The sequence below is a fragment of the Volvox carteri genome (assembly GCF_000143455.1).
Source record: "Volvox carteri f. nagariensis unplaced genomic scaffold VOLCAscaffold_40, whole genome shotgun sequence".
NCBI lineage: Eukaryota > Viridiplantae > Chlorophyta > Chlorophyceae > Chlamydomonadales > Volvocaceae > Volvox > Volvox carteri.
In genome coordinates, this window is record NW_003307583.1 from 1,095,988 (window position 1) to 1,108,402 (window position 12,415).

At 56.5% G+C, this 12,415-nt stretch overlaps 3 protein-coding genes across 3 annotated transcripts in view; 1 reads left to right on the forward strand and 2 right to left on the reverse strand.

Annotated features, from left to right (window-relative positions):
- Positions 1-153: 153 nt before the first annotated feature.
- VOLCADRAFT_94957 (uncharacterized protein) lies at positions 154-7,185 on the forward strand (the record flags this gene model as incomplete). The annotated part of the gene is made up of 8 exons (XM_002954044.1): positions 154-201; positions 574-846; positions 2,311-2,502; positions 3,416-3,748; positions 4,135-4,491; positions 5,190-5,386; positions 6,284-6,458; positions 7,144-7,185. 8 exons carry the CDS (start codon positions 154-156, stop codon positions 7,183-7,185), a joined length of 1,617 nt encoding a protein of 538 aa, XP_002954090.1.
- A 360-nt stretch (positions 7,186-7,545) lies between these two features.
- Positions 7,546-10,818, reverse strand: VOLCADRAFT_94958 (uncharacterized protein; the record flags this gene model as incomplete). Its single annotated transcript, XM_002954132.1, has 5 exons — positions 7,546-7,680; positions 8,345-9,121; positions 9,365-9,657; positions 10,624-10,690; positions 10,762-10,818. The coding sequence occupies 5 exons, from the start codon at positions 10,816-10,818 to the stop codon at positions 7,546-7,548; spliced, it is 1,329 nt and encodes a 442-aa protein (XP_002954178.1).
- Positions 10,819-11,947: 1,129 nt separating this feature from the next.
- VOLCADRAFT_94959 (uncharacterized protein) overlaps positions 11,948-12,415 on the reverse strand; it is a gene marked incomplete at both ends in the record, with an annotated part of 3,212 nt that continues 2,744 nt past the window's right edge. Inside the window, one exon of the mRNA XM_002954133.1 lies at positions 11,948-12,168. Coding sequence (XP_002954179.1) covers positions 11,948-12,168 — 221 coding nt within the window. The remainder of the gene's footprint in view (positions 12,169-12,415) is intronic.

Consider the following 12,415-nt stretch of genomic DNA (forward strand, 5'->3'; position numbering starts at 1 on the left):
AGAATGTCTGTTTCGGCGCAATGGGGCCTAGAAAAATTTACATCTGTGCTGTACGACCTAGCAATACATGGGCCGTCAGCTTGCCTGATGCGATCATTAGTTCTGTGAGGTTTGGTGTAAAGTTTGCGACGGTTTCCGTTGTTTAATAAATTCATGGCTTTGGACCTTATTCGTTTTCAGTCTCGAGCTGGTCTCGTAGCGGTTAGTTGTGTTGTAACTAAGCGCGGCCTGGAAAGCCAAATTATTTGAGATAAAGAAACTATATAGGTGTCTTAAAATTACCACCAATTTTGAAAGAATGTTAGTGCACTTCCATGGTCCTGATGGCGCGACAGTTGACCTTGACCGTCCTTGTCATCCCCAACTATGGACCCAATTGCGTCCACGAAAATCCCAAGGGAGGAAATGTTTTACGCGCCCTACAGCTACAACGTAATACCTACAACTTGGACGGAATCTAGATACAACATACAACCTGGACGGATGCATAGGACGACAAAAGCTCAGGACCCGGAAAGACTGACTCCTAGATTACACCCGACATAGCCACAAACCCAACTGACACTTTTGCAGCGAGCCATGAAGAAACGATCAACTTGTTTTAGGCTTCCAGAGCCTGAAATCCTATTAGATGAGCTCGTACAAGCACCCGGGCGAGCCACATCAAAGCCCATAGCGCCTGAAGTGCCGTGCCTCTCCTTCGTCGACCACACTACCAGCAACATCGGTGCCTTCGGAGGAGAGCTCCTGTTCAGGCAATCTATCAACGCGGCCCTGCTCAAACAGGCTCTCCAAGGGACCCTGGAGGTGCTCCCATGGTTCGCAGGCAGGCTCATAACACGCCGGGTGAGTGATACACACGGAGCTAACGACCGACCCGCACCGTCTTCCTTGTTAAGCGTTCGCGCCCAGTTTTTTATGTTGATGTCGTACAACAAGAGCCGTGTGTACGACATTGCCGTTCTTGAGCGAGTACCGCGGCGGCTGTGGCGTCACCCCTTCTAACTGGTGCAGCTTACCATACAAAACCACACAAAACCAGGCCCCATCTTGCCGGATGTGTCGCGCCCCATCCTGGACTGAGGCACAACTTCGTAAAGGAATGGCACAGAGCTGGACATTTTAATGCTCTGACTGTTGTATTCTAACAGCTCGTCTGTAAAACCTTTCATGGCCGATAACCTCCAACTGTAGTCTATTGCGCTTGCTGGGTAAATGCAGTCGTAAAACTAATATAACTAATTCTCGCGGCTGTGTGCCACTTCCATAGTAAAAACCATGCAAATTATGTACAGAAATTATCATACGAATAAGCTTAGCATCATTTGCGTATACATAACGTGAAGTGGTACGCCAGTCATAATGTGCTGTACACTTGCGAAAGCATAATCAACGTGGCCAACATAATGCATAGCTAAAAGAATACCAGTTACAAGCTGACTTGCTAACATCAAACCTGCTAAAGAGCCCCATTTCCACGAGTGTTTAAGATGCATGGGAGTAGGGTAATTAATTAAATGAGAATTAATACCGAGAAACAAAACAAATTGAGCTTTATTATATAAGCGCCTTGTAAAATATTGTACAAATGTAAACGTCTTATATAATATTATACAAATTATATTAGTACCTAAGAATAGTTAGTATTTAGCAAAACTAGACTCAAATAAATGACAATGAAGGTTCAAGTATAATAAGCATAGTTTTAGTAAATATTAATTTTTAGTAGGTTAAAAATGATAATTAAATTTTGTAATTATATTAGGAGATATAATTATATTAAATTACAACGTAGTTTGTCCAACCGACTCTAGGCCAACGGGTTCCGTGTAGTTTAGTGCATATAATTAATATGATAAGAGTTAGCGTAACCGACTCGTTGGAACAAGCTATCTCTGTATGACCAACAATTTTATATAAATCAATCTGGCATAAGGTACTTCATGTGCTAAACAAAAAGCTATTTAAGCGGAAGGTAGAAACTAGTGGAAAAACGCTAACGCAGAATTCTGACACAACAGGTAACATAAAACGTAAGAAACCAATTCCATCCAAACTTGACGAGCCTTTGGGGGTTTGCCGTCCCCGTTAGGAGAACAAAATGGGCTCCCCTTTGTTGTCAAGAAGGGAAACCCCAAAACGCCCTTGTCCCTGAATGGTAATAATCCTTTGGGATCCCAAAAAGGGACAACCAAAGGGGTGCCATGTTCTCTGCCATACTCTTGTCATGGCGTCGTGGTATTGCCGTTTGCGGCACCAAAACCCATACATACTCACCCCACCGCACTCTGCGCCCGAGTTATCGTCCAGGACCGCCCCGCCTTTGACGTTGCCTGCAACAATGCCGGAGCCCGGCTGTCGGTGGGCAGATCCGAAACCACACTGGAGCAACTGGCTGCCGTACTTGTGCCCCGTCCTGACGTGGTTTCGGATGCTAACGCAGTCAACCCGCTATCCAAACATGCCCTGCCACATGACCCGTGGGTCATTGCGAAGCAAAAGGTGAGGAGTATTAATGCCATATGGATGAGGCGACGAGAGGGGTGACGGCCTGGCTCGCCGAACCATCGCGGTCGGTTCTCCTTTGAAGGACATGACCGATCGCCATGTTGCTGTTGCTGCTGCTACTGCTGCTGCTGCTGCTGCTACTGTTGCTACTACTGCTGCTGCTGCTGCTGCTACTGTTGCTACTACTGCTGCTGCTGCTATTGTTGCTGCTACTGCTGCTGCTAGTGCAGTTATTGTTGTTGTTGATGGGGTGTTACACTGTGGGCGGCTCGTCCCGAGAAAGGACGAGCACCGGGGCCCCTGACCGGGGGGCGAAACACAGCGCAGGGGCGGGCGCGTGGCACTACGTCCGTCTGTTCCTCCGCGTGCACCCCACTCCCTCACTCACCCCAGCCGGGGCGCTCTCCCAGCCCCTGGCTGGGAGGCAACACAGCGGCGCAGAAGACTGCGAACCGAACTATAGAGACGGCACACCATCTCCGGGAACCCTAAACAGGCTACCTGCCCCCACTTCCCCTGTTGTTGTTGTTGTTGTTGTTGTTGTTGTTGTCGCTAATGCTGCTGTTGAGACCTGTTGTTCTCCGCCTCCCGTGTGGCAAGGAAGAATGGTTGCTCTTATTTGTGTGAGGAGGAGAAGCGGATGATTCCTTCTCACACACAGATATGTACGGACTACCATCTGTCTGCCGTACATGCCCCTGCACGTGCGGCCCTCGTACAGCTGCCACTGCTTCACGTATACCTGCTGCAACTTTCCAGCTCGGGCACCGGCGGCGGCTCAGGCTCCGCCGGCGGTGGCGGCGCCGACCTTGGTGGCCGCGACGGCAGCGGCGGTGGTGGTGGCGGTAGCAATGGTGGCGGGAGCCTGCTGGCGCTGACCACCTTTCACCCGCTGGCGGATTTCGAGGCCCTACAAACCTTCATGGCGCACCTCTCAGGCGCATACAACTCCCTGCTCGGTGGCGGCCAGAGTGGCGGCGGTGGTCCTTACCGCGCGGCAACCACCAACAGTGATCGTCCTGGCCCTGAAGAAGGCGGCACGGTGGCGGCTCTGCCATCGGTGGCGGAGCGCCTTAGCGCCGCGTACGCGCCCGCCTTGGTTGAGTCATTTGCAGACCCGTCCCCACCGCCGCCGGGTACCCCACCCCGCGAGTCGTTCGTGGTGTTTCCCCGGCTGTTGTGGCGTTCCCTGTTCTGGGCCCTGCCGTACAAGTTGCGGATCAAGGGCGGCGGCGTCGAGGTGAGTCGTCGATGTGCAGTAGCTCGGCAGGTGTCTGTGGGAGGGGGCCAGTGAAGTGGGACTATGAAACAGAGGCAGTATGGAAGCGTGAGGCAGGGAGGTAGGGGGCCAGTGAGTGTCAGGAGGAACAGGAGGCGTCGATTAGTTGAGGCCTCCGGCGTCGGAGGTGGTGAGGACATGTTTTCAATATTTGCTGGTGTTGTTGAAATTCGAAAGGAGCCCGCAAATCAGTGGCGTGGTGGTGTGCGGCTTTGGTTGGTGGAGCACATAAGAAATTGCGCACCGGGAAGAGAGATTCAGTGTATGTCTTGTTGATCTTGTGGCAGATACGGACATTCACGATTTCTACGCAACGGCTGGTGGAACTCAAACGCATCGCCGCACAGCAGCTCAAGGAGGCGACGGGCGGGAGGACAGAGGCGGCGCCGGCGGCGGCGCCGGCAGCGGCAGGGGCGGACGCGTCGGAGGCGACGGAGGTGGCTTTGGATGCCGGGGAGGAGAAGGTGGCGGCGACGGTAGCGGAGAGGCGGGATGAGGAAGCGGCGCCACGGTGGCGGCCACTGACGGCGGTGTTCCGCAGCTGCTGCCCCGGCGGGAATGGCGGCGGCGCCAGCGGCAGTGGCCAGGGCTCCCGCCCCGTAGAGAATCCTACGGTCAAAGCGGCAGCACCACCGCCGCAGCCGCAGCCGCCAGTGGTGGAGTGGGTCTCCACGCGGGACTGCCTGGCAGCCCGTTTGGCTCAGGTAAAGGCACAGTGGTGGGTGCCGGGGAGAGGGGTTGGTGCTGGGGAGTGCTGGGCTCCAACAGCTGCAGTGGGCGAGGCTTCTAAACTCTCGCTGGATTGTCACGGTATGGATTTGGATATGGATGTTGTGGTACTGAAGACCTTCGTAAATTAGGAATACTGGTGCTTTTTTTAAGCACCGGTAACCACGTAATCTGCGCCTGGTGGGATTTTTGTAATAGTTATTATGGAGGAGACCACCAGACGACCGAGACAGGAATAGCGATTGGACCTATAATCAAGGTGTTTTTGGACACCGGCGGGATTCTCCCTTGGGGTCTTGAGAGTCGCTTGCAATCCTTTGGAGGTGTGCGGATGAGGTGCCGTACGACGGTAGTAATCTCGAGTAAGAGGATTACACTAATCTTTCGGGGAAGGATTACAGTACAGGTCACTGGCCGTGAACGGGCAGACGTGTACGAGGTATATAATACAGCCATGGCCGTAATCATGTACTGCCGAGTACGGCTGTAACCGCAAAGAACTACGGGAGAGACTTATATGTACGATTGTACAATATTCACCTCGGAAATGATATGGATTTTAGGTTAATTAGGAATAGGGATGCCGCCTCGTAATTATTCCAAGTCCTGGAGAGGCTAGGGGCTGACAGTAACATGCGATTTGAACGCTTTGCTTCTTGGTGCACCGCTGCAGCTGCTACACGCGATTCCCCTGCGGCGCCGCCGCCCCATGTTTTTCCTGGTAGCGGTCAACATGCGACCCCGGGTTCAACCCCCGCTGCCCGCGGGCCTGTTGGGCAATGCCGCGTGGACGGCACGTGTGGACGGTGTGCGTGCTTCACAGATGGTCCTTGGGGAGCTTGCGGCCCGGGTGCGACATGCTATACACAGGTATGCATGTATGTATGTCTGTTTCGGGTTAGGTGGGTCGGTGTGGCCTGGTGGCGTAGGGATCTGGGAAGTGGGGCGGGGAAGGGAAAGGGGAGGGGAGGGGGAAGGGGGATTCAGTAGGGTTAGTGTCAATGTACGAGCAGTGCATGGGAGCTGGAACCAGTGCGATGCGGCTGGAGTCTGTTGGAGCGGCTGCCCGGGGAGGAGATGGGGCCAGACGAGTTCGGAATTAGGTAAGCAGTACCGGACACAGATAAGAGATTCAGGGCGTAGACGTCAGCGACCGCTCCAGGGGTGTGTGGGTAGCCATCCGTTAGGCCATTTTTCCATTCTTCGGCTTGCAGTTTTGCTGGGTGTACATCAGGGTTCGACACTGACCTTCCTGAAACTTGCGGGCTCCCCCGTACCCCCAAATTTTCCTTACGGAGGGGCCCCCGTACCAGGCTCCTGTACCGGCCGAAAACCTTACGGGGGCCCCCGTAACCCCCGCAAAACCTTTAGGGGGGCACTGTCCTTGGCTGAAACGCTGTGGAAAGTGACGTTTTGCTTTTTTTTGCCCTGTAAATCGTTATTTTCTCGTGAACCATTACACTCGGGGACACGGCACACTCAGCGAAAGCCTTAATATGGTCCGTCCTCTCCCTTACAGGGCCCCGTACGGCCTCTTATAAATCCTTAAAATCCTTACGGGAGCCACCGTAACCGGCCTTCGGCCGGTCCGGGGGCGGCCCCGTACGGGGCGCTTCGCGCCCCAAAATCCTTACGGGAGCCACCGAAAAGTCCTACGGGCCCTGACGGGGATACCGAAGAAAGGCCAAAAACTTACGGGCCCCGTACGGGGTGTCGAACCCTGGTGTACATACATACATACATACAAACATACACACCCGTTTGCAGGGACCTGCCGTTACAGTACGGCAGGGACTGGCACCGCGTCAAGGTCCTGGCGGCACGTGATGCACGGCGGCTTGTGAGCGACCTGTTGGTGGACCCCCGGCCCTCCAAGTGCTTGTTGGCGCCGCAGGGCCCCTTCCTGCTCAGTGATTGGCCTCTGCAATACGGCATGTGGCAGGTGGGCGCCTGGTGCGGGTACATGTATGCGTGGGTAGGTGGGTTGTTGGCGGATGGTTGCGTGCAAGTATGTATACATATATATGTGTGTATACATATGTATGTGGGGGTGTGGGGGTGTGTGCGCGTCCGTGTGTGCATGGATGGGTGGGTGTGCGCGTCCGTGGGTGCAGGAGTGGTCATGTAAGTGGATGTGCCACATGGTGTATGTGGCACGCGCATGCGCATACAGACACGTGTGTGGTTGCGGGCTTGTGTATTTGGTCGAGCAACAAGCTTTGCACCTTCGACCGTATCGCCACGGGGTTAGCTATACCCCCCCCGGCCGTGTCCCTGCTACTGCCTTCTTACGTTTCCGTATGCCTTAGCAGCTACATAGCTACATCTTCACATCTTCAGCCCTAAGCTGTAATGCAACCCCCATATGCACCGGTTGGTACTGTATGCTGCAGTTCGGACCGGAACTGCCTCTCTCCTTCACGCCTGTAGCCTCACCCGGCGCCAATGTGGCGGTCGTGTGGCCCACACCCCCGCCGGCTCCCACCGCTGCCACCGCAGCCACCACCGACCCTGCTAGAGGCAGGGGCAGCAGCAGCAGCGAAAGCGACGGCGGTGGTGGCAGTGGCGGTGATGACGGCGGCGGTCTGTGCATGTACCTCGCGCTGCACCGTGTCGCCTGGCGACAGCTTGACAAGATGTTCGGCAAGAACCTGGGCACCGCCTTCTAACGGAGAAAGATATCATTGAAAACGTTGGCAGCGATTGTGAATTTGGGCTTTGTAAGGCTGGACCTGCAACAGCTGGCCTTCCGCGTGTAGATAGTTGCTTTCAACATTGACATTGACATTGACACCGGTATTAACGTGTGTGTGTTCAACCGTACAAGAAGCTACATGTTGTGCACATCGTACATGCCGTACATGTACATCTCAATTTATGCAGATGCCATGCGGCTGTAGTAGCTGTCGTACAGGATGGCAGACACCATCGCGATATCGCTACCACGCTATAGCGTTTCCAGCATTTCGCGAGGGCCTTTCGGGCGCCCAGCTACTCCACCATTCCGGCACTCCACCCCGTCCACCCCTTTAAGATGGAACATCTATCCTTCCTGGCTTAGCCCAGAGCAAGTATGGGGCGATTGTGACGGCGGTGACACCTGGTTTCCTCGCTCGGTAGCGGTACACAGAGGACGTACGCAATCGCAGGAGCCCCACCAGGGTCTGCGCCATGGAAGCGTTAACAGTCTAGGACGAGCAACAAAGTTTTGTCGTACGCGTTGCCGTACTTAATGATGCAGCCGTCCCACACAGGAGCTCCACTAAGTCCAGGTAAACTCCAAGATCCAGATTTAAAAATCCAGACGTAGAGATCTGCAGCATTTGGCGCAGGTCTAATAAAAAAATTCCCGAGAGGTCTCACAGTTGCCACCAAACAACTGAATAACCAACCAACCAACCAACCACCGCAACCATGCCCTGCAAACACTGCATCTGATCAGCCGTCCGGGCCTCTGCTCCCCCTCCTCCTCCTCCTCCCCCTCCTCCCCCACCCCGCTCCCACCCCACTCCCACCCCACCACACTCTCTCACACACCGGGACCGCGCACTAGCAACACCACCCCGAAACCTGAGCAGCCAGCACACTCACCCCGATATCGTCTCTACGTCATTCTCCCCCCTCCTCCTCCTCCTCCTCCCCTGCTTCCTGCCAGTCCTCCTCGTCGCCATCCATCCACGTCTTCCCGCCACCGGCGACCCCGTCCTCCCTTTCCACCTCCATTCCCACCTCCACCTCCCCACCCGCCTCCTCTTCTTCCTCATCAACCACCATCGCCCGCCTCTTCCGCTCCCGCGGCTGCCGTCGAAGCACAGCAGCCTCCCCCACCTCCACATCCCCGCACGCACCGCACGCTCCATCTTCCCCCGCCTCCAGATCCTCATCCTCCAACCCCTCCTCCTCCGCCTCCGCAGCTTCTGCACGCAGCCGCAGCTGCTGTGGCTGCTTAGCCCACACGCTCGCCAGCGTGCCCTGCGCTCTGGCAGCTCCAGTTGCTGCTGCTGCTGCGGCGGCGGCGGTAGCAGCACTACTGCCGCGTCCTCGTCCTCGCCCGCAGCCCCGGCCTGCACCCCGACCCGTACTACCTCCTCTTCCTCCTCGCCCGCACGGCCCCCCTACGTCCCGCATCTCTTCATCCTGAACATCGCCCCCCGCCTCAACGCCGCCACCGCCAGCATCGGCAACGTCACCGCCAGCATCCGCCCCGGCGGCCCCTGTGCCGCCACCACTCCGCGGCCCCTTCGGCGCCACCGCTGCCGCTGCCCGCGCGCGAGCTCCGCCACGGCCGCTGCCCTGGCCCTGCCTTGCCGCCCGCGGCTTCTGCACCTTGGCCCCTGCCCGCTGCTGCTGTTGCTGCTGCCGCAGGGGGGATCTCGCAGCCTTGCGGCGCCGCGGCGCACCGTCCATGTCGTCCCCCTCCCCGTCCACACCGGCGGCACCGGCGGCACCTGCCCCTCCCCCTCCCTCTCCCTCCTGGAAGCCCACACGGCCGTGGTGGTCTTCGTCGTCTCCGGCACCTCCTTGGCCGGGTCGCGGCAGCTCGCTCATCTCCACCTGTTGAACACAGGGCAAGTAGGCGGCGAAGGAGCCGCCTGGGATGCAGCCCTGAAAGGAGGGGGGGAGGTGTAGGAGGAGAAAAGAGGTGGAGGGGATTGATTGCAGGATGAGGGGGAGAAAGGGAGACAAAGAGGAGAGGGAGGCGGAAGGGCGGAAATATGTAGGAAGTAAGGAACGGAGGTGAAGGTTGGGGACTGGCTGACAAGGGAGTCCCTTTCCCTCTCATACATACATACATACGCACACACCATTATACTAGGCTTCCCGGACACGCCTTTAATCAAACCTTACCGGGTTTAGAACACGGCAGCCCTCGTGTACGAACTCCTCCTGCCCCGCCGTCGCGTCCGCCAGGACAACGGCGTCCGGCAGCGGGTACAACGACAACGCACTGTCGTACTGCCAGTACACTGGCTGCGCCAGCAGCGGCAGCGGTACTAGGTGCCCCTGCTGCAACAAAGTCAGCGCCAAGTGGCCCCACAGCGCGGAGGGGGAGAGACCAGCGGCGGCTTGGGAGGCGGCGGCACCAGTCTGGGAGGCGGGATCCACCGCCGCCGCCGCCGCGGCGGCGCCGTCAGGGGCACCTGGGGGTACGACGAACCACTGGCGAGTGAAGCAGATACCAGAGAATATAGACGGATATAGTCCAGGAGAAGACAAATGCTGCATCGGGAATATTGGGTAGGGGACGCCTGGGGATGGTGGTGGTGGGAGGATTATAATTATAAACCCCTCGCGGGAACCGCTGCCTTGACGTCGAAAGTTGCAAAGGACTACTGAGGGAAGCTCAATAGTCGCCACGACGTAACTGCCCTTCTGTGTAACCTTCATCACTGTTTTGACATTTTGGCCCTGTACGTCACCGGGTACGGTAAGGAGCCGTCCTCAGCGCATTGATGCCTCCCGGCCGTTGTGTCGAACAGGGGTATTGTTGTCGTCAAAGACGTGTCGTACTACTGTCGTACGTAAAAGTAACGTCCCGTGAAAAGAATTTTTACTTTGTGTGTGTAGATCCAATTTTCGCGGGCTAAGAAAGCGTTTGCCGCTACCACCACCACCGCATGTGAGTGCGAGAGAGATGTGTGCGAAGGAGTGCTGTCGCTCCCGCGAAGAAACGTAATGCCGGCAGGGTGTGTGTAAAACCCTAAAACTCTAAACCCTAAGTCCTCTGTTACCGACAACGACTTTCCTATCTGCCGCAAAAACTTCCCCGACATGCCCGCCTTCTTTGGAATGTGAGGGTGCCTGACTGAGCCAAGAGCATGTTTCCAGGTCAGGCTGTTGAATGTTTCACCCCTTCCGCAGGCCCCTTAAGGAGTTGCTTGCGTCTAGGCATCCAACGGCATGGGTGGGTTCAGTTTGAGTGCGATTCCATCTCTGAAGTTGAACTTTTGCAACAGTTCTTCTCCGACGGGGTTTGCAACAACGCTGGCGGTGGTGGGGAGATGCATTGGATTGGTTTCAGGAAGGGGAAACCGGGGGAGACTGTTGGTGAGGGGGGGTTGCTCCGAAACCACTCTCTCCCCCCATACATACATACATACCCGCACCTGTCAACTGCAGCAGCGACCTCCTCCTCAACCGCCGCTGCAAGTCGTGACGGAACAGCACAATCCGCTGCGTGCCGTACCGCAGTCGTACAGGGTTGGATGCGAACACGGCGTTGGGCAGCACGCGACGGAGCTCACCCGTGAGGCAGCGAGGCAGCGGCGGCTGAGGCAGTACGGCACCTGGTCCGGGGTCATCAGGACCCGGCACGAACACAAAACGGCTCTCCGCCTTGCACCGAGGTGGCGTGTATGTACGTATGTATGTGTACGTGTGGGAAGGGGAGGGGGGAATGGGCGGGTAAGGATTGTGTTTTTGTGGGCGTGTGGGCGTGAGTGTGTGATGTCTTCTCTCAATCACACGTGGAGTAAGTAATTTGGCAATGAGACGATGATGATGATGGTGGTGATGATGGTGATGGTGGTGATGGTGGTGATGGTGATGATGGTGGTGATGATGGTGGTGATGATGGTGGTGATGATGGTGGTGATGATGATGATGGTGGTGATGATGGTGATGGTGGTGATGGTGATGATGGTGGTGATGATGGTGGTGATGATGGTGGTGGTGATGATGGTGGTGATGATGGTGGTGATGATGGTGGTGATGATGGTGGTGATGATGATGATGGTGGTGATGATGGTGATGGTGGTGATGGTGATGATGGTGGTGATGATGGTGGTGATGATGGTGGTGGTGATGATGGTGGTGATGATGGTGGTGATGATGATGGTGATGATGGTGATGATGGTGATGATGGTGATGATGATGGTGATGATGATGGTGATGGTGATGATGGGTTTTTATGTGATACGAATGAAGTTGATCTGTTGGGCGGCATTCACAGATCCTACGGTGTTAGTCACCAGGCCGGGGGACTACACAAGAAAATAAACACAAAATACATGGACTACCCAAGGGACTATCTATGCGCGACAAGGCCTCCTTTTTTCGAAGGTGCCGTAGCAGACAGCGCCCAGGCTTCAACCGGGGTGGGGTGGGTGGGCTTGGAGGGGGCCCCGGCGCCGAACGAAAGGTGGTGGTGGTGGTGGGGAGAGCGGGGGAGAGAAGTGACATGCGTCAAACAAACACACTAGAATAAACGAGACTGACTGACACAGCAGCTGAAAACGACCGACCATCTGCCCTTTCTCCCCCCCCCTTTCCCATTTCACCGTTCATCATCACCTGTCCAACACGTCCCTGTCCTCGACACGCACCTACGTGGAATACACACCACGTGGACGCCCCGTCCCGCCCCCCTCATCCCCTTGACCCTACCCCTACCCCGCCCCTACCCCCAGCGTTACGAACCCCACCCAGGCCTTATACCTTGAGCCGAGGGTACTGGTCAATGAGGCTCGCCAGCTGCCCGAACAACTCCCGCATGGTGCCGTAGTCCACGTCACTGCCACCCGACATCGCGTCACTGCCGCCACCGCCACCGCCCAGCCCATGACGTCCGTTGCAGCCGCCGCCTCCGGCCCGCGAGTGGAAATTGCCCATCAAGACAAACACAGACGGCACGGTCAACACGCCGGAAAACCCTGCGGACAGAGAGGGCAGGTCCCAGCAGTGGGCATTGTGCGTGTATACATATGTATATATGTGTATTCCCCGCATCTTGCTTCCTTCTCCTCCCCCTCTGCCGTACCGCCGTACATTCCCTCCTCCTCCCCCCTCTCTCATCCTACGCCTCATCCTCTTTACCCCCCTCTTCCCCCCTCCCCCCCCTTCCTCTCCTCCCCCTCCTCCACCGTCTTCCCTCTCCACCCCACCCCCTCCGCCCTCCTC